Source organism: Narcine bancroftii, chromosome 5 (assembly GCF_036971445.1).
Source record: "Narcine bancroftii isolate sNarBan1 chromosome 5, sNarBan1.hap1, whole genome shotgun sequence".
NCBI classification, from domain to species: domain Eukaryota; kingdom Metazoa; phylum Chordata; class Chondrichthyes; order Torpediniformes; family Narcinidae; genus Narcine; species Narcine bancroftii.
In genome coordinates this window covers 252,253,014-252,273,923 of record NC_091473.1, presented here as the reverse complement: position 1 = coordinate 252,273,923, position 20,910 = coordinate 252,253,014, and the positions used below count along the sequence as shown (strand labels likewise).

The following is a 20,910-nucleotide window of genomic DNA, read 5'->3' as shown; positions in this document are numbered from 1 at the left end:
CTGGATGCTTTAGTATAAATTTATACCCTTTCTTCCATAAAATCGCCTTTGCTGTATTGAACTCTTTTCTCTTCTTTAGGAGTTCAAAACTTATATCTGGATAAATGAAGATTTTTTGCCCTTTATACTCCAGTGGTTTGTTGCCCTCTCTTACTTTTTCCATTGTCTTCTCCAGTACCTTTTCTCTTGTAGTATATCTTAGGAATTTTACTACAATAGATCTTGGTTTTTGTTGTGGTTGTGGTTTAGAGGCCAATACTCTATGTGCCCTTTCTATTTCCATTTCATGCTGTAGTTCTGGACATCCTAGGGTCTTAGGGATCCACTCTTTTATAAACTCCCTCATATTCTTGCCTTCTTCATCTTCCTTAAGGCCCACTATCTTTATGTTATTTCTTCTGTTATGGTTTTCCATTGTATCTATTTTTTGAGCTAGTAGTTCTTGTGTCTCTTTAGTTTTTTTATTAGATTTCTCCAATTTCTTTTTTAAGTCTTCTACCTCCATTTCTGCTGCTACTGCCCGCTCTTCCATCTTGTCCATTTTTTTTCCCATTTCTGTTAAGGTCATCTCCATTTTAATTATTTTCTCCTCTGTGTTGTTTATTCTTTTTCTTAAATCCTTAAATTCCTGTGTTTGCCATTCTTTAAATGACTCCATGTATCCTTTAATAAGAGCAAGTATATCCTTTACCTTGCCTATCTTTTCTTCTTCTATTTCACCATACTCTTCCTCTTCTTCTTCCTCTGGGTTGACCATCTGTTGTTTCTTTGTTGCCCTTTCCTCCTCTTCTATCTTGTTTCTATTGTCTTCTGTGGTCTCTTCTTGCTGCAGGTGTTCTGCAGCTGTCGTTGCCGGCTGTGGAGATCGACTCCCCAGCTGGTCCCCCCTCCTGTCGGTGTGTTTTTTTTCATTCGCATCGCGCATGCGCGAAACTTCGCGCATGCGCGGTTGCGCACTTTTGCTCGGCTCTGCGAGCCATTTTTGTAGTCCATTATTTACCGACCTGAGGGAGCGGGTTTCTCTCTCCGCAGCGGGCCTCTTCGGACAGGTAAGGCCTTCACCTTTTTCCTCCTTTGTCTTCTCTTCCTCTCTTCTTACCGTTGCTTTCGACTTTTCTTTTTTTGTCGCCATCTTCTTTCCACCTTTATACTCACTTTTCTGTAACTTTTATTTCTGTGCCTTTGTGTTTTCTCTTGTTTTTCCCGACTTTTCTGGAGAGGGCTGGAGTTCACCGTCCGGCCACTACTCCATCGCGTGACTCCTCCGTGCTGTGGATACTGTTGAAGGCTGTTGCAAGTGGAAAAGCTGCAGATGATGGAGTTCAATCCAAGTAATGCATTTTGAAAGGTCAAACCAGAGGGCTGAGACCAGGGTCGATGGTCAGATACTTAACAGTGTGGATGAACAGAGGGACCTTGGGGTGCAAATCCATACCTCTCTCAAGGACACCGTGCAGGTGGTTAGGACAGTTTAGAAGGCCGATGGGATGTTAAGCTTCATAAGTCTATGGATTAATTTCAGGTGTCGTGAGGTAATGTTGAAGCTTTTGTGAGATCAACACTTCCACAACTTACGCCTGTAACAAACCTGTCCTAATCCTTTGTTCTATCCATCCCAAAGTCACCTTCTCAGCAATCTCAAATCTTTTTTGTTTTCTTGATTTACCTGAGGACCTTTGATTTGAAATATTAACCCAGTTTCTCTCATTTTTTCGTTATTTAACATACAAATTTTATTTAAAGACAGAACTAGAGCTAAAAACCACCATTAACATTCATGGTTGGCTTAGCAGTCAGCGTAACACCTTTACAGTGCCAGCGATCGGGACCTGGGTTTGAATCCAGTGCTGTCTGTAAGGAGTTTTCATGTTCTCCCCAGTTTTCCCCAGGGACTCTGGCTTCCTCCCACCATTCAAAACAAACAAGGGGTTGTAGGTTAATGGGGTGTAAATTGGGCGGCTTGGACTCGCGGGCTGAAATGGCCTGTTACCATGCTGTTTGTCTACATTTAAATTTAACATGTGGCAAAAAACCACGAGAAGCAGTGATCACTACCTCCTCTCTATTTTTTCTCTCTTTGGCTTGGCTTCGCGGACGAAGATTTATGGAGGGGGTAAAAGTCCACGTCAGCTGCAGGCTCGTTTGTGGCTGACAAGTCCGATGCGGGACAGGCAGACACGGTTGCAGCGGCTGCAGGGGAAAATTGGTTGGTTGGGGTTGGGTGTTGGGTTTTTCCTCCTTTGCCTTTTGTCAGTGAGGTGGGCTCTGCGGTCTTCTTCAAAGGAGGTTGCTGCCCGCCGAACTGTGAGGCGCCAAGATGCACGGTTTGAGGCGAGATCAGCCCACTGGCGGTGGTCAATGTGGCAGGCACCAAGAGATTTCTTTAGGCAGTCCTTGTACCTTTTCTTTGGTGCACCTCTGTCACGGTGGCCAGTGGAGAGCTCACCATAGAACACGATCTTGGGAAGGCGATGGTCCTCCATTCTGGAGACGTGACCCATCCAGCGCAGCTGGATCTTCAGCAGCGTGGATTCGATGCTGTTACACATTTACACATTTACTCTATTACACATCAAATTAAAACATGATTATCACGGAAGACCCACCAGTCCCTGGTTTCTCTCTTTGTAGATGCTGCCTGATCTGCTAACTGTTCGAGATGTTTTCTATTTCAGTTACCCCCCCTCCCGCCAAGGATTTCTGACAACACCTCCCAACTCTGCAACTTCTACCGAGAAGGGCAAAGGCTGGAGGTGTCAGCCACACCACCACTTGCAGGTTCCCTTCCAGGTCACCCACCATGCTGCATCGCAGCAGTACCGTGGGAGCACCTTTCCCAGAAAGATTGCAGCAGTTCAAGGACCAGACGTGGCCCTCACGACCTCCTCAAGGGCATTTCGGGCTAGTGAGAAACACTGGCCTTACCTGCATCCCACAGATGTAAAATATTGGTGACTGACTCTGGGATGTAGTTATTGTAATTTTTCTAATGTATCTTTACAGAATTCCACTGAAGAGACACAAGTCCATCAGACAAGCGATGAGAGAGAAAGGGAAACTTTCTGATTTCTGGAAGCATAACCAGATTGATACGGGACTTTGGGATCAATCCCAGGTCTGCTTGAAAATGCAATCTTCAGTCGAACCCCTTCTTAACTACATGGATGTAAGTCACTCCTGGAATCATTTGGCAGGTGCACAGTGTTGGGATTTTGCACTAAACAATGTGCATTAGTTCAAGTTTATTGTCATCTGATTGTATATGCATATATACAACTCAACGAAGCAGCGTATCGCTGGAGCATAGAGTATGTGCGCGCGCACGCACACACACACACACACACACACACACACACACACACACACACACACACACACACACACACACACACACACACACACACACACACACACACACACACACACACACACACACACACACACACACCCTATGCACAGAGTATTCTCAGAATGGCAACAGCATACTTGTCTTGGGAAAATCAAGCAGAGAGAGTTTAAAGGGCAAGGCTTGTCAACTCATTTATTTGGGCAGCATTTGGCGTAGTAGTTAGTGCTGTGCTGTTACAGCACCAGCAATTGGGACCAAGGTTCAAATCCCACGCTGTCTGTAAGACATTCTCCCTGTGTCTGCGTGGGTTTTCCTCGGGGGCTTCGGTTTCTTCCCACTGTTCAAAACATATCGGGGGGTGTGGGTTAATTGGGTGTGATTGAGTGGCACGAACTTGTGGGCTGAAATGGCCTGTTACTGTGCTATGTCTAAATTTAAATTTAAATTTAAGGTTAAGGACTTGGGGCGAGGTGGGGAGAGATGTATCTTTAAACATGATCAAACTGCAAGTCACTGCAAATTTTGAAGAACTATAGCAGGAGGAGGAGGGGACTCATTGAAGAAAGGAGACCGAGGGTAAAGAGAAGAGAGAGACGTGGAGCTGGGTGAAAGACAACATGGGGGGGTGGGGGGCGCGGTTTAATAGAAACTGGAGAACTCAATGGAGGGAAGATGAGGTGTTGTTCCTCCAACTTGCGGGTGATCTCAGTCTGACAGTGCATGAGACCACGGACCCCTTTGGATGGGGAATTGAAATGGGTGGCCACTGGTAGATGCATGCAGGTGCAGCAGACAGGGTGCTCATCGAGGCGATCTCCCAGTCTTCATCCAGTCTCTCCGATGTTGAGGAGGCCACAACGGGAGCACCGGATGCAGTAGACGGCCCTGCAGATTCACAAATGAATGTGAGGACATTCAGTCATCATACCCGCTTTTCCATTCGAAAAGGCCATGGCTGATCTTGAGCTTCAGTCATGTTTTCTTATTCCTGCACAACGAAGTATTCCAATCAGAAAGTTGACCATTTATTTTCTCCCTCAGCTGCTGAGTTCTTCCAGCATACATTTCATCTTGGATTATTTCTCTTCAAACAACAGATCTGTCTTGAGTGTACTCCCTGACTGAGTTTCCACAGCCCTCTTGGGTGGAGAATTCCAAGGAATCTCTCTTCACTAGGGAAAATAATTGTTTCCCATCTCAGTCCTTGATGGGTAACTCTTTGTTGCGAAACTGTAGTCCTTGATTGCAGTCACACCAGCCTGCTTTAATGAACCCCGTACTTTGCATGAGATCATTTCTAAGCTCCAGAGAGAATGGCATTCTCACTCACTCCTCACCAGCTAAGCATCCATCCCAAGAATTGATCTGATGAACCTTTTTTGCACTCCCTTCATTGCAAGTACATCCTTACTCAGGTTGGAACACCTGATCCCCTACATAATATTCCAGATTCAGGCTTGCCATTGTTCATATATAATTAGAGTAAGAAATCCCTACTCTGGAACTCAAATCTCTTTGCAAGAGAGGCCAACATACCATTTGCAACGTTTGCTTTCCGAATTGTCCAAAGCACCCATAGACTTATTTTCAATGATCAACAGTCATGTCTCTCTCAACACCAACATCTTTCAATCTCTCACCATTCAGAACATCCTCCATGATTCTTCTTTTTCCAACAATACTGGCAAAGTTGTTTCCCGTAGTAGGGGAGATGGTCGATTCCTGCTCCTACTTCTTATGTTCTTATGTAAGATTCTTTGGGGTGGCATTGTTAACATAGCACTCAGCACAATGATGTTACAGCACCAACGACCATGGTTCGGATCCAGTGCTGTCTGTTTGTATGTTTTCCCGAGTCTGCATGGGTTTCCTCTGGGGGCTCCAGTTTCCTCCCACCATTCAAAGAGCACCAGGGTTGTAGGGGTCACTTGGGTGCAGTTGGGCAGCATATGGGCTGGTGGGCTGAAAGGGCCTGTTACTGTGCTGAATGTCAAAATTTAAATTTAAATTCTTCATCACAAAATTCCTAGTACAGTGAGAAGGGTTCTTCTGCGTGCAGACTGGCGGGTTATCTCTAGCATTCATCCATCCGTGCATAGAGCACAATGACAGAGTGTGGGATCATAGTGTAAAGGAAGATCAAAGAGCAACAAGAAAGGGCAGCATATTAATGTTGTTATGGGGTTCATTCAGGAGCCTGATGGTTGCAGGCTAGAAACTATAGACAAATGCCCCACCCTGTTTCTATTATCTTGTGATCAGATTTCAGATTTTCAGATTTCAGATTTATTGTCAGAGTACATACATGACATCTCATACAACCCTGAGATTCTTTTTCCTGCGGGCGTGACAGAATTACCACTTATTGGTAATGCAAAAAAAACTGTACACAATGTACAGATGTAGACAAATAAAGAACTGTAAACACATAACGAATGTTGAGGAGTCTGATGGTGGAGGGGTAGCAGCTCTTCCTGAACCTGGTGGTGTGAGTCTTGTTGCACCTACACCTCTTTCCTGATGGTAGTAGCGAGAACAGAGATTGTGCTGGATGGTGTGGATCCCCGATGATTGCTGCTGTTCTCTCCAATAGCAGCGCTTCCTGCAGATGTTTTTATTAGTGGGATGATTTTGCCAGTGATGTCCTGGGCTGTGTCCCACTACCTTTAGGAGGGATTTACGCTTAGGGGTATTGTTGTCCCTGTACCAGACTACGATGCAACCGGTCAGCACACTTTCCACCACACATCTGTAGAAATTTTCCAGGGTTTCTGGAGTCGTACCAAACCTCCCCAAGAAAGCTAACGTGCTTTCTTCATGATGCCATTGGTGTGTTGGTTCCAGGAAAGATCCTCCAAGATCGTGGCTCCTAAGAACTTAAATTTACTCCATCCCTGATCTCCCAATGATCGCTGGATCATACACCTCTGGCTTTCCCTTCCTGAAGTCAACAATCAGCTCCTTGGTTTTGGTGACATTGAGTGCGAGGTTGTTGTTGATGCACCATTCGGCCAAGTTTTCAACCTCCCTCCTGTATGCTGACTCATTCCCTTCCTTTATATGATCCACTACCATGGTATCGTCAGCAAATTTGTAGATGGTGTTATTGTCGTACCGAGCCATACAGTTGGTGTAAAGTGAGTAGAGCAGGGGACTAAACACAGCTCTGTGGTGCTACAGTTCTGATGGAGATGGTGGAGGAGAAGTTCTTACCAATCCTCACTGACTGTGGTCTGGAGGGGAGGAAATTCAGGATCCAATTACACAGTGGGGTGTTGAGTCCCAGGTCTTAGATTTCTGTTCAATGCTAGATTAATTCATCTCTTCTTATTTCTTACTAGTCTCAGTATGGAGGAACGATTTCCATTGGTACACCTCCTCAGAACTTCACAGTCATTTTTGACACTGGCTCATCCAACCTCTGGGTTCCTTCAATTTACTGCTACAGTGCAGCCTGCTGTAAGTATATATATGCTTCCTCCCAAGTCTCAGAGATCAGTCACTTGGCTGCTGTGCATTGGCTCTCAGTGGAGATAAGTGGCAAAGAGAATTGAAGGAGGACTAATGGGGATGTGAGGTAGAAGAATTTGCAAGGGTAGAAGGAAAAAGGGAGAGGGGGAGATGGTCTGTGGGAGTTGGCATTGATGCAATGGACAGAATGGCCTGCCTCTGTGTGATTCTAGGTGCAAGGTAGGATAAAATGGAAATGGACGTGCAATATGTGAATCTAGCAAATGGTACCTGGTGGCTTTAATGGGCTAAGGAATGTGTTGCATCGAGTGAAGGATAAGCCTTCATTTCAAGAGGGATAGTGTATAGGAGTAAAGAGGTGTTGATGAAGCTCGAGGGGGCACTGTTGAGACTTCATTTGGAGAACTGTGTGCAGTTTTGGGCCCCTTATCTTAAAGGGATGTAAAGATGTTGGAGAGATTTACCAGGATGATTCCTGGAATGCAGGGGCTAACATAAGAGGAACATTAGGCAGCTCTTGGACTGTATTCATTGGAAGAATGAGAGGGGATCTCATTGAAAATTTTTGAATGCAGAACAGAATGGACAGAGTAGATATGAATAAGGTGTTTCCCTTGGTGGGTGAATCCAAGACAAGAGGGCCTAGTCTTAGAATTAGAAGGTACCCATTAAAAACAGAGATGAGGAGAAATTTCTTCAGCCAGAGGGTCATGGATTTGTGGAATGTGTTGCCACATCCAGCCGTGGAGGCCCAGTCATTGGGAGAGTTTAAGGAGGAGATTGATAGGTATCTAATTACTCAGGGTATACGGGGAAAAGGCCAGCATTTGGAACCAGATGTAAGAACAGTTTAGTTCAGGGTCGAGTGGCGGAGCAGACTCGATGGGCAGAATGACCTACTTCTGCTCCTTTATCTTGTGATTTTGTGAAAAGGTGGGAATGGGGCTGGTGGGGTTGCTCCCTGCGATCCCAAAGAGATACATCAATAAATAAGATCCCCAGTCTGGCTGCCGTTCCTTTTATAGACTAAACTATTGTTGACTTTATTTTACAGGCAATTATTGGATGATGTAAACCGATATAATTATAGTTTCATTGTTTGGAGGCGACTAGCTCCCACTAGTGTAAAGATCTCGAACCAGGGGACCTTGTTTCAAGACGAAAGGGTGGCCACTTAAAACCACCATAGAAGGGCTGGGGTCATGGAGGTTAGATCACTGGGCGACTGAAAGAGGAAGTGAATTATTTTGGGGAGAGATCAAGGGATTGAGAGCCATGGGGAACTGGGTGCAAAGGAAGGGGTGAAGCCTGGGGTAGATAATCCATGAAGATATCGAATGGTGGAGCAGGTGAGCTACTCCTCCCCTTTTTTCTCTTGTGTTCTCGTACAAACTAACACCCAGTCTAGGGCAGATAAATGAAAGAAATTGAACCTGGAAATATTGAATAAAGGAGCTTAAACAAATGAAAGCTTTTCTTAGATCTGCAGACGCTGTGATTGTAGTAAAAGCACAGAAATGCTGGAGAAACAGCAAGTCTATAGGAGGTGAAGATATATGACCGATGTTTGGGGCCTGAGCCTTTCTTCAATGTAAGAGTCTCTCAGTACGCTCATGCCTTGAAGAAGGACTCAGGCTCGAACCGTCGATTATATATATTCACCTCCAATGGATGCAGCAAAACTTGTGGAGTTCCTCCAACATTCCTGTGAGTTTATTTCCCAGATCTGTGTCCCGGTTGTGAGGATGTCTTCTTTTACAGCACCGCATAAAAAGTTTGTCCCAGAAAGTTCGTCGACCTTCAAGAGGAATGGCAGTCCTTTTACAATTCATTATGGAACAGGCAGCCTCACTGGAATATTTGGAGTAGATACAGTGAATGTAAGTAGATACTCTGAGATGTGACATGCTCCATTAGATCTACTTAGAATTTGGATTTTATTCTTATTCAATGTTTACAAATGGATGCTTCATTAATGCTGAAGATGAGATGAGAGTTTATTGATATATACATGAGTACAGTATACAGGTGCTCCAAAATTCTTCCACACAGGTACAGAATCAGAATCAGAATTTATTGTCATGAACAAGTCATGAATTTCGATGTTTGGCGGCAGCGTCACAAGGCAAACATTCATATAAACCACCTTAGAACAATAAATAAAAATAGTTCTCGAAAAGGCCAAGTGAGGCAGTGTTTGTGGTTCAGGGATCATTCAGGAATCTGATGGCAGCGGGGAAGAAGCTGTTCTTGTGTCGCTGGGTGCTCGTCTTTAGGTTCCTATACCTTTTTCCCCAATGGTAACAGAGTGAAGAGGGTGGTGGGGGTTCTTGAGGATAGAGACTGCTTTCTTAAGACACCACTTCTTGTAGATGTTCTCGATGGAGTGCCAGAATGCTCCCCACACAAGATACACCAACTACAAGTTTAATTACAACTATATTCCAAGACAGAAAAAGTGATCATAAATATGAAAGGCTCGACCAGGCATTCTCAACAGGAGCCCTAGGGCCCCCTTGGGGGGGAGGGGCAAAAGCACATTTAAATAAAAGCCTTGTCTTCTTTTCACTTCACATAACAATTTCTTTTTGCTTTCTTTAATGTAGTCAGATGGGAAGAAACCAATTAAACTCAACGGGGGGGGCCCATAAACTATGAGCAGAGCCCCAAAGGGGCCAGAACCAAAAACAAAAGGTGGAGAATGGCTGGGAGACATAAATAAATATTCACAGTTACAGTTAATGCAAGAATAAAAGGTGTTTAAATAATGCAGGCAGATATTTTATTCCCAGAGTAGATTATGGTTAGGGTTATGGTCGAACCAGGAGGTCCAAGACCCTGATAGGAGTTGGATAAAAAACCTTGAACCTAAAGGTGCTGGACCTCAGGTTTCTGTACCTTCTGTCTGCAGGTAGCAGTGAGATGAGGTTGTGTCCAGGGTGACCACTTGAAATTCTGCAACACCTTTCCCTTCCCATTGACTGAGAGACAGATAATAAAGGGAATGTCGATGCCATCTGGTTAGATTCTTTCCTCAACAACTCAAGTGGTCCTGAGATATGAACGTTGATTCCGTGAGCTAATGAAAGAGCTAACTAACCACAAAGTCTTGCTCCCTGTGTTTAGGTTGAAGGTCTCCCAGTGGTGAACCAGATATTTGGTGAGAGTGTGACAGAGCCAGGCACGACGTTTGAGTACTCTCTATTTGATGGCATCCTTGGATTGGCCTACCCATCTTTGGCTGTCTCAGGCGCCACCCCTGTGTTCGACAATATGATGACACAACAGCTGGTGGAAATGCCCCTGTTCTCAGTGTTCCTGTCCAGGTAGGACTTTCTCAAGCTGAGCATTGATGCACAAGAGAACAGTTGAAATACTTCCCATGACTTTTGATTGATAGAATGCATTTGTCAATAATCAGTCTGATGTCAAAAGTTATAGAATCATTTCTGTACAGCACAAAATGGATTGCATCCATTTCTGCCTCTCCCGTCAAAGAAACTGTCTAAACACTGATTGAACGTTCCAATTGCATTTGCCTTCCCCACCCTCTCTGGGACTGTTCTATACATTCTCTGTGTGGGGAAAAAAAATACCTTTTTGATCTCCTGTAATTTTCTCCTCCTCACCTTGAACCTGAGCCTTCTAGTTCAACCTCTCATTAAAAGTCAAATCCAAGTACTGTCAAACTGAATCGACTCCAGGGGTATATTGTTCTGTTTTGTGTTTTCAAATCTTAATGACAAAACAGAACTAACTTGCATGGCCAGAAATGAATGGTGAAAACCCATATTGATTTAACTCTGCAGTGATTGGATCGTTTAGAGTGGAAGTTCCTCATTTTAATCATGTTAATGTGTCTAGAATGCATGAAAGCTATCAGCATAATTTATTCCCCCCCCCCCCACCCCCGTTCAAACTTCCATTGCTGGCATCATGAAGGATCATTGAGCTGAAACATTGTTCCATTCACCACAGATGCTGTTTGATCAGCTGAGACTCCCCCAGCAAATTCTGATTTTATTTCTGCTGCCATCTGTGTTTTCCCAATAATACTGCCCGTGAAACAGTTTCAAGCTTTGAAAATCCTTGGAAGTATAAAATTACTCCCATAAATGCCTTCCATAGCTCTGAGTATGTTTTTTTAACCATTCCAAGTTTAAGTTTATTGTCACGTACAGTGATAGAGGTTGTTTTGCGAGCAGGCCAGTTTGACATCTTTGTAGTACAAGTTCATTATCATCTGATTGTACAACTCGATGAAACAGCGTTCTCTGGTCCTTGGTGCAAAAACATGCAGATCCACATCAAGATGTAACTGGCATACAGACAAATATTACAGATGAGGCTCATACATACATATATAAATTAAATAAATATTGTTTATAAATACAATTACAACACAGTAGAAAAATACAAAAGTGCAGAGTTACGGAGAGAGTTGTTATGGAGCAAAGGGCTGCAGCACTTTATTATTTTAAGGTTCACTCAAGAGTCTGATAACAGCAGAAAGAACCTGTCTTTGAATCTAGTGGTTGTGTGATCTCACACTTGTGTATCTTCTGCCACTCCTGCTAGTTTATAAACGACGAGCTTGTACTGACAATAACCACACCAGCAGTGCGAGTATAAGACAGCTTCAATAAACTAATATGGACACTAAGAGGGTCTTGTCTCTCTGCAAGACGAACCTGGAAGGCTAGACTGTAGCTCTGGACGGCTTTGTATACAAGGTCACCGGGATGACCCCTGGTGACCTAGTGGTGTAATTACATATCACCACCGAGCTTCTCTGTGATGTTATGTAACTAAGCTTCTTTAGTTTGAAAAGGTTTTCTCCAGATTTCAACAATTTCTCTTTTGTTTCTCCCTCCCACCCCCCAGGAATCCAAACAGCCAGAAGGGCAGCGAAATCATTTTTGGAGGACTGGATACTTCTCATTTCAGCGGGGAACTCAAGTGGATTCCTGTAACTCTCCAGAAATACTGGCAAATCCAGCTAGATGGGTAAATGCAGGCACCTGCATCTAACCAGATGCAGCTCCACTTCCAAACTCTGGGTCAGTGCCAAGGGTGTGCTGACCTGCTGGAGACGCCAACTTTCAGCCCAAGTGCGTTTGCAGTGTTGTGTGAAAGGTTCTCGTGTGAGCTTCTGAATACGGGCATCTCACCCTCAGTGTAGCTGATTGTTGCCTGGTCATTACTGCGTTGCTTCTGTGGGAGCTTGCTGTGTAGAAATCGGCTTTGCATTCCTGAGATGTTTAAAATTGGTTCAAGGGATGTCTGAGCCAACATTCAATTGCCCTTGGGAAGGTGGTGGGGTGCTGCCTTCTTGAAGCTTTGAGTTGCGGGCCTACCCTCTATGATGTTAGGGAGAGAATTCCAGGGTTTTGACCCAGCACCGGTGAAGGAGTGCTGATGTGTCTCCAAGTCGGGACAGGGTGTGCAGCCTGGAGGGCAATTTCTAGGGGGTGTTACGCCCCTGAGTTTGGAAGGTTCTGACCAAGGAGTTGTGGGGAGCTGCTGCAGAGCGCTGTTTGTGGACAGTACAAACTGCTACTCTCCCTTGGTCGGTGGTGGACTGAGTGAGGTTTGGGAATAGGATGCCATCTTTTCCTGACTTGAGATTTGTAGATGGTGGACAGGTGTTAGGAAAATATTTTATTCTAGGTCCCTGATGATGTTACGTTGTGACTACGGCTCCTGTTCAGTTTCTGGTCAATGACGACCCTCAGAATATTAATCATGGGAGATTCAATGGTGGTAACATTAAATGTTGGGGATGGGGCAATATTGTTCGCTGAACCATGGCAGTAACTATAGTTCATTGGCTGTTGAATTGTTGAAGATGCAATAACTTTTTTCATCCTATTGATAAGCCAGATGTGTTTCTGTAACTCCAGGGGGGTGTAGTTTTGTTCCAGCCATTAAATGGCAGTGGGTCCTGCCGACAGAAAAGTTGGCCCTATGCATTCTGTGTGAAACAGACGCTGATGCTGCGATTGCAGTAAAAACACAGAAATGCTGGAGGAACTCAGCTGGTCTTGCAGCGTCCACAGGAGGTAAAGATGTATCACCGACGTTTCTGGCCTTAGCCCTTCTTCAAGGTATAAGCAAAGAACAGGAAGGTGTCAGAACAAAGACTGAAGACTGGGACAGGGTGGAGTCCAGACCAACAAAAGGTGCAAATTGGATATGATAAGGAGAGGTGAGAATTGATTTTGGCTCTGTGAAAGGAAACAGAGGGAAAAGGGGAGAAAGAGAGAGGGGGAGAGAGATGCGAGAAAGACAACAGTGGGAAGATGGGTGTGGGGAGGAGAGGAGGAGGGGTGGACATTTAACAGAAACTGGAAAAGTCGAAGTCGATGTTCATGCCATCCAGTTGGAGGGGGCCCAGACGGAAGATGAGGTTTTGTTCTTCCAATTTTCGCGTAATCTCAGTCTAGCAGTTCACGAATGGGAACAGGGAATTGAAATGCGTAGCGCCTGAGAGACCATGCTATTGCAGTGTTCTCATCTTTATCTATTGTGTTCTGTCTCTGTCAAATGGGGTGGCCAATTAATGCAATTCTTTGGAAGGTTTAATCCATTTAGCCCCCCACATCCACACCCTTCTTTATAATCTTTTCATTTTATTATTTTTAACATGTACCCATTATCTGGGGATCATAACCTTGGCGAAAATTCATTCCCATTGATCAGACTGGACAACTACGTGGGTGGGTTTGGAGATCACCAAAAGAGATGGGACATTCCTGAATCAGGGGTAAAACAACCCAGTTGTTATTATTTCAGGTTCAATTTAAATATATCTACTATAACTGAATTTAAATTTCACAGCTGACCTGATGGGAATCGAACCCAGCTTCCTGGGGTTTCCAGTCCAGATTCACGTGGCTGCTCCTCCAATTTAACAATTGTGTTCCCAACACAATTTCCCTCTTACATTTGTATTTGATCTGTTTACATCAGCCTAATGGGAAATACATTGCAAATTCTGACCAAGCGTTGTGTTTAGAGACAACATGTGGGAAAGGTTGGGTAATTTCACTATTGGCCAAGGTTGTTAACTGTGTTTGGGATGAACATGACTGAGCTACAGAAAATAATTTAAATAGAACTAACCTCCATTCCCTATAATTCTGGTGTCATTTCTTTGCTTGGATCAGAATTACATGTTTAAATGATATTTTTCATATTTAGACATTATAGGCCTTCCGGCCCACGAGCCCTTATGCCCAAATACCCCAAATCACCTACACACCCTCATACATTTTTTGGAGGGGGAGGAAACCGGACCACCATGCAGACACGGGGAGAACATACAAACTCATGACTGACAGGATGGGATTTGAACCTGTTTCGCTGGTGCCGTAACCATGTGGAACTGACCACTACACTATCTGTGCTGCTCCGTAGGCTGCTGTAGTTTCTTTCCCTTTCTTTATTATTGCTAACATTTTGCCTTCTGAGTAAATTGAGTACAATCATCTGTTGCAAAACTAGAGATTTGGACGACACTAGCCCCAGCAGAATCCATCACTGGCATCCAATTGCCATTCGTTGCCCCTTGAATTCTGTCCTCTCAGAGTTAAACAAATGTTATCGTATTCTGACAAAGAATTGCTGGAGGAACTCAGCAGGTCATATCGTACCTGTGGGTGAAAATGGGCATTGCAGACTCGGTCACTGTCAGGCCAACTCCTTGAGCCTACTTTGTTTATGCCGCGGCCCTCATTTTGTTTCCCAGGGTGGAAGTCGGAGGCACCTTGATAGCCTGTGAGAGTGGATGCACAGCCATTGTGGACACAGGGACATCCCTCCTCTTGGGGCCGTCCTCGACCATCAGTGTGATCCAGAACAGCATCGGAGCAGTGCCCAGCGACGAGGGGATGGTACGTGGAAAAGCAGGGGAAAGTGAAACCATTTTGGGGTTCTGCTCCAGTTGTTGGGTGAATTACATAGTTCCATAAACATAGGAGCAGGAATAAGCTATTCATCCCATCGAGTCTGGTCCACCATTCAATAAGCTATTCATCCCATCGAGTCTGGTCCACCATTCAATAAGCTATTCAACCCATCGAGTCTGGTCCACCATTCAATAAGCTATTCATCCCATCGAGTCTGGTCCACCATTCAATAAGCTATTCATCCCATCGAGTCTGGTCCACCATTCAATAAGCTATTCATCCCATCGAGTCTGGTCCACCATTCAATAAGCTATTCATCCCATCGAGTCTGGTCCACCATTCAATCATGAGTTGATCCATTTTCCCACTCCATTTTGTCCCATTTTGGTGAATCATATTATCCCTTTATCTTATTTCAATAAAAAAGCCACCAAAGCTGAAAGATGCTTGAAAGTTAACTTACTTTATCATGAGTCAGTGTCATTGAGTTCGACAGAAACAGGCCTTTTGGCCCACAATTTTCATGGTAACCAATTACACATCTGCACAGATCCCATTTACCAACCTCTATCTGCACTGTTGCAATTGAACATGATGCCTCAAGCATCCCATCGGCATATTGTGTTTTAGATTTTAACCACATTAGGGTGAAAGATTTCCTCCTTACATCCTTTTTCCCATTTACCCTAAAACCTATGCCCTCGAGTTTTTGATGCTTATGCTGGGTGGAAGAGTTTCTTACTAACCCTATCTAGAACCATAGAACTTTGCAACCCAGAAAAAAATAGTCCCTTTGGCTCTTCTAGTCTCCGCTGAATTATTAATCTGCCTAGTCTCACTGACCTGCGCCCAGTCCATAGCCCTCCATACCTCTCCCATCCATCTACTTGTCCAAATCCTTCTTAAATGTTAAAGTTGAGCCAGCATTCACCACCTATGCTGGTAGCTCGTTCCATACTCCCGCCCTGAACCTTTCCCCTTTCACTCTTAACCCATGTCCTCTGGTTTGTATCTCACCTCCCCTCAGTGGAAAAAGCCGACCTACATTTACTCTGTCTATCCCCTCATAGTTTTAAATTATCAAATCTTCTGTACTCAATACTTTGATTTATGAAGGCCAACATGCCAAAAGTTCTCTTTACATCCATTTCTACTGTGACACCACTTTCAGGGAATTATGTATCTGTAATCCCTCTGTTCAATCACAATCCACAGTGCCCAACCATTCACCGTGTATGTCCTTTCTTGGTTTGTCCTTCCAAAATGCAACACCTCACACTTGTCTGCATGAAACTCCATCGGCCATTTTTTCCAGCTGGTCCATTTTTTCCAGATGTGCTGGGGCAATTTCCTTACACCAGTGGTTCTCAACCTTTTTCTTTCCACTCAGATACCACCTTAAGTAATCCATTACTAACCACAGAGCACCTATGGCATAGGTAAGGGATTACTTAAGGTGGCATGTGAGTGGGGAAAAAAATCATTTTAGGTTAACTTGGGCACCATGTTCGGACCTGTTCTTATACTGTTCTGTGTTCTCTGGGCTTGTGATTTCTGTCTCACACAGTCTTTGTGGTAAAATTTGCCACTTTTGATCTTGAACCTTCATTTTGTTTTTGCAGTTTGCCATCAATTGCAACAATTTACCAAACATGCCTGATGTGACCTTCATAATGGGAGGCAATAAGTTCCCTCTTCCTCCTCAGGCCTACACACTTCAGGTAGGTGACAAATCCAAAATCCATTCCATGAAGAACGATCTCTTTGACTTAAAAAATAACTAGTGTCGTACATATCAATGAGGAGAATGTATGTGGCACTCCACGGTGGGTTTAACAAGTGCCAGTGGGGAAGAAAGCAACCCTTGCACCAATGACCATGGAATTGGATCTACTGGCTTTGGAGGAGGCTCACCAGGTTGATTCCAGAGATGAGGGAGTTTAGTCTATAAGGAGAGAGTGAGTCGTCTGGAACTGCGCTTGGAAAAATGGGGAGGGGGGGGGATATCTTATAGAAATGTATAAAATTATGAATGGCATCGAACAAGTTATTTCCACTGGTGGGTGAGACTAGAACTGCCTCCAGATACAGAGTAGATTATTTAGGATGGAGATGAGGAGGAACTGCTTTTCCCAGCAACTGGTGAATCTATGGAATTCTTGGCTCATTGAAGACTGCCTCAGTAAGTATATCTAAGACAAGGCTGGATAGATGTTTACAGAGTAGGAGAATTAAGGGATATGGGGAAACGGTGGAGATGAGCCTATCATCAGATCAGACATGACCGTATTGAACAGCAGAGCAGGCTCGACGATCTGAATGGCTGACTATTTCTTATGCTTTTATTACTGCCAAGATGCTGGCCTAAATGACTGGTGACCCTCTCCTCTTAAGGTGTTTAAATAACAAAATATCCCTCAAGTGAGGTGTTGTCCTACTGATGAGATGTTTGAACTGAGAACCCCGTAAGTTAGCCCAAACTATTCCTGTGGAAGAACTTCCAAATTAAGTTCTCCTTCATGTTCTGGGCCACAGTTAACTCATAAAATAAATTACTAAGCTAGCCATGGTATCAGCAGTGCTTCTGAGACCTTTCTCGAGGAAATTGGCAGGTTTTCCAACTGTTATACTAATTCATTAGATGTGGCCTCAGTGGTGGGGACTGGTACAAAAAGGACATTTGTCTCGATCAGTGGTTCTCAACCTTCCTTTTTTCCATAGGATGCCACAGGTGTTTTGTGGTTAGTAAGGGATTGCTTAAAGTAGTATGTGAGTGGCAAGAAAAAGGTTAAGAGGAGGATACACACACAGTGATGTAAGAAAACTAGAGGTTCTGGCTGTGAGGTTGTGAAGAATTAGATTGAAGTGGAAATGGTTTATACAGGTCAGCACAACATTGTGGGCCAAAGGGCCTGTCCTGAGCAGTACTATGAACATCTTGGGCTGAACCATCAGCCAGGACCTCAAATGAACCAGGTACTTAAATGTGGTGCCTCTAAGAGAGGTAGTGGTGCATCGTTTAAAACTACACAGCCTTGTCCTCATCCATATCCTAGTGGGAGCACCTTCTCCAGCATAGCTGCAATAGTTCAAGGGGGTGGCTCACCCCCCCCCCCCCATCCCCTATCCACTCAGTGATGGGTAACAAATACTGGCCTTGCCCTTGTTGCCCACATCCCAGTAAACGAATAAGTACAAACGCATGTCTTCGTTTTAAATTGACCGCGTGGTGAAATCTGATAACTCATTAATCCGGTCTGTCCCCTGTGTAGGAGGAGGATTCTTGGGGACAAGTGTCCTGCCAGAGTGGATTCCAAGGTGAGCCTTCATCCATTGGACCGCAGTGGATCCTCGGAGATGTCTTCATTGGACATTATTACACAGTTTTCGACAGAGGGAATAACAAAGTGGGATTGGCCAAATCCATCCAATGACGCATCACTCCAGAGGTCAGAAGAACAGAGCTTCACTGCTAATTAATTTGTTGGAGGAGTTAAATGTCTGATCTATTATTACCGACTGTCTTTCCATTTTTCCAAGTAGTTGCTCCTAGATTTCTGTCCTCGAGTATTTTAGAGAAGCTTCAGAAAAGGCGGCAGGTGACAGCAATCCTAGTAAAAACATAATGCTGGAGAAACTCAGCATGTCAAACTGTGTAATTTAGCCAAGATTAAGGAACATAACATTTGGGCACCTGCCTATGTTTTGCCTACAATTTGCTCATGGATGATGAAGGGTTCAAGCGTGAAATGTTGGTTATGAACCTTTATCTTTGCTGTATGACCCGCTGAGTTTCTCCAGCATTGAGTTTTTACTTCAATCACAGTGTATGCAGACCTTTGTGATTTACTACTGCAGAATTGAAATCTAATCCCTCAGGTTTTGGCAAGGTTTGGGATTAAGATGATAATGAAGGCGGAGATTTGTTAAAATGTATTTCAGAGCACATGGAATTCTGCTGAGAGATATCGCAGTGAGGTTGGAGATGGAGCTCTTTAAGTGATCATGCCTTTCAGGTCTGGCCTGGTAAGAGATCCTCTTTGAATGAGGATGGTTTTGGTTTCAGGTCTTACCCAGACTTAAGTGCAAAACAAAACTCGAGTTAAGAATTAAGGGGCAGAGGTTTAGAGGTAACATGAGGGGGAACTTCTTTACTCAGAGAGTGGTAGCCGTGTGGAATGAGCTTCCGGGAGAAATAGTGGCGGCGGAGTCAGTTGTATTATTTAAGAAAAGGTTGGACAGGTATATGGATGAGAAGAAGATGGAGGGTTATGGGCATTGTGCAGGGAGGTGGGACTAGAAAGGGGTGTTTGGTTCGGTGCGGACTAGAAGGGCCTAATGGCCTGTTTCCGTGCTGTAATTGTTATGTTATGTAAAGACAATAGGCCATTCAGCCCATCAAGTCTGCTCCACAATTTAATCATGAGTTGATCCATTTTCTCACTCAGCCCCACTGCCCAGCCTTCTCCCCTTAACCTTTGATCCCTGGCTAATCAAGAACCTATCAATCTCTCCCTTAAATACACCCAATGACCCGGCCTCCACAACCACCCATGGCAACAAATTCCACAGATTCACCACCCTCTGGCTAATAAAATTCCCACACGTCTCTGTTCTAAATGGACATCCTTCAATCCTGAAGTCGTGCCCTCTTATCCTAGACTCTCCCACCATGGGAAACAACCTTTCTACATCTACTCTGTCCATGCCTTTCATCATTAGAAATGTTTCAATGAGATTTCCCTGTCATTCCACACTCACCTGTCTGTCCATGGCCTTATAGACTGTCTCATCACCCATAAATTGGGGGAACAACACCTGATTTTCCATCTGAGCTCTTTCCAGCCAGATGGCATTAACATCGCCTTTTCCAGTTTCTGCTGACCTCCTCTTCTCTTCCCCCTCTCTTCCCCTTTCCAGTTCTCCTCCCTCCCTTCCCCCTCCCTTCACCCAGCCATCCCTCCTCCCCTCGATCTCTGCTGTCCCCTCCCTCCCTGCTCCACCTATCACCTCCTGACTTTGCGGCCAGCTCTCCTTCCCCCCCTCCCCAAGACATGGGTTAAGGGTGAAAGGGTGAAAGGGGCAAGGTTTAGGGGGAAGTTTTTCACACAGAGAGTGGTGGGAGTGTGGAAAGAGCTGCCAGCTGAAGTGGTGAATACGGGCTCAATTTTAATATATAAGAAGAATTTGGACAGGCACATGGATGGGAGAGGTGAGGAGGGCTGCAGACTGGGTGCAGATCAGTGGGACTAGGCAGAAAAATGGTTCAGCACAGACTAGAAGGGCCAAAAGTGCCTGTTTCTGTCCTGTAATATACTATGTTTAAAGGAGCCAACAGTCTTTATTTTAAAATCCTGTCACCCTGGGGTCTGTACCCCAGATGGTGGTGTCTGTGCCCCAGATGGTGGTGTCTGTGCTTGGCAGTGGCCACAAGGGGTTGTAAAGTCTGGAGAAGCAGCGGACCATTGCATGGCACCAGAAATGGGAGAAGACCCCCACCTCACCCCTCGGTGAGAAGGAGAGGCAGAGGAAACAACCCTAGCACCGCAGCAGACCAGTGAAGTCCTCAGCTGTTGAGGGACCCTCACAGGCTGTGGGTGGCTTGTGGATGGGGGTCCCACAAGGGCTGCGGGCTGCTAGCAACTGGATCATGGGAACCAGGTCGCAGAGACTGGCTTGTGGGGACTCAGGTATTGGAGCCAGGTTTTGAGAAGGGCTCCCAAAGGGCCTCAGGCACTGATTGTGCCGGAGGTTTGGATCTGAAGCTCAGGCGGCCGATGGATCGAACAAGAGTCTGTGCGGCTGCAGATGCTGCTGGAGAACTAGAGGTGAATCCACGGACACTCGGCGACTCTGAAGAGACTCTCTTTTGCTTCTCTTTCTCTCGTACTATAAGGGGCGCCGGGCAACACTAATGGCGACTCTTTGTCTGCCTTACGGCAGGTACAAGGCAATATTATATGTTCTACACCTTTACGTGACAATAAAGAAATCTTGTATCTTGCTGAGTGGATGTGTTTTTCTGAGCTCTCTGAGGAAAAAGTGCTAAAAGATGACTAAAAAGTGTTTTCTAATAGAATTTTTGCTTGAAAAAGTGGGTGTACAAAAATGAAAAATCACTACCGAGAGGTGCGCAACTTCAGAGGTCAGAGCGGCCCATCAAGGTGAGGTGAGGTGAGC

The 20,910-nt window shown here is 44.7% G+C and overlaps 1 protein-coding gene across 1 annotated transcript; it reads left to right on the top strand.

Annotated features, from left to right (window-relative positions):
• The first annotated feature begins 3,009 nt into the window (after positions 1 to 3,009).
• LOC138765202 (cathepsin E-like) lies at positions 3,010 to 20,707 on the top strand. Its single transcript, XM_069942141.1, has 8 exons — positions 3,010 to 3,166; positions 6,691 to 6,808; positions 8,582 to 8,700; positions 9,947 to 10,146; positions 11,705 to 11,827; positions 14,571 to 14,715; positions 16,353 to 16,451; positions 18,003 to 20,707. The coding sequence occupies exons 1-8, from the start codon at positions 3,041 to 3,043 to the stop codon at positions 18,162 to 18,164; spliced, it is 1,092 nt and encodes a 363-aa protein (XP_069798242.1). The 5' UTR covers positions 3,010 to 3,040; the 3' UTR covers positions 18,165 to 20,707.
• Positions 20,708 to 20,910: the final 203 nt, after the last annotated feature.

Excerpts from the sequence above, each read along its gene's own strand:
- LOC138765202 (XM_069942141.1), top strand. The coding sequence starts at position 3,041 with ATGAGAGAGAAAGGGAAACTTTCTGATTTCTGGAAGCATAACCAGATT. Across the intron at positions 8,701-9,946 it reads TTGGAGTAGATACAGTGAAT|GTTGAAGGTCTCCCAGTGGT; the intron begins GTAAGTAGATAC and ends CCCTGTGTTTAG. Across the intron at positions 14,716-16,352 it reads TGCCCAGCGACGAGGGGATG|TTTGCCATCAATTGCAACAA; the intron begins GTACGTGGAAAA and ends TTGTTTTTGCAG.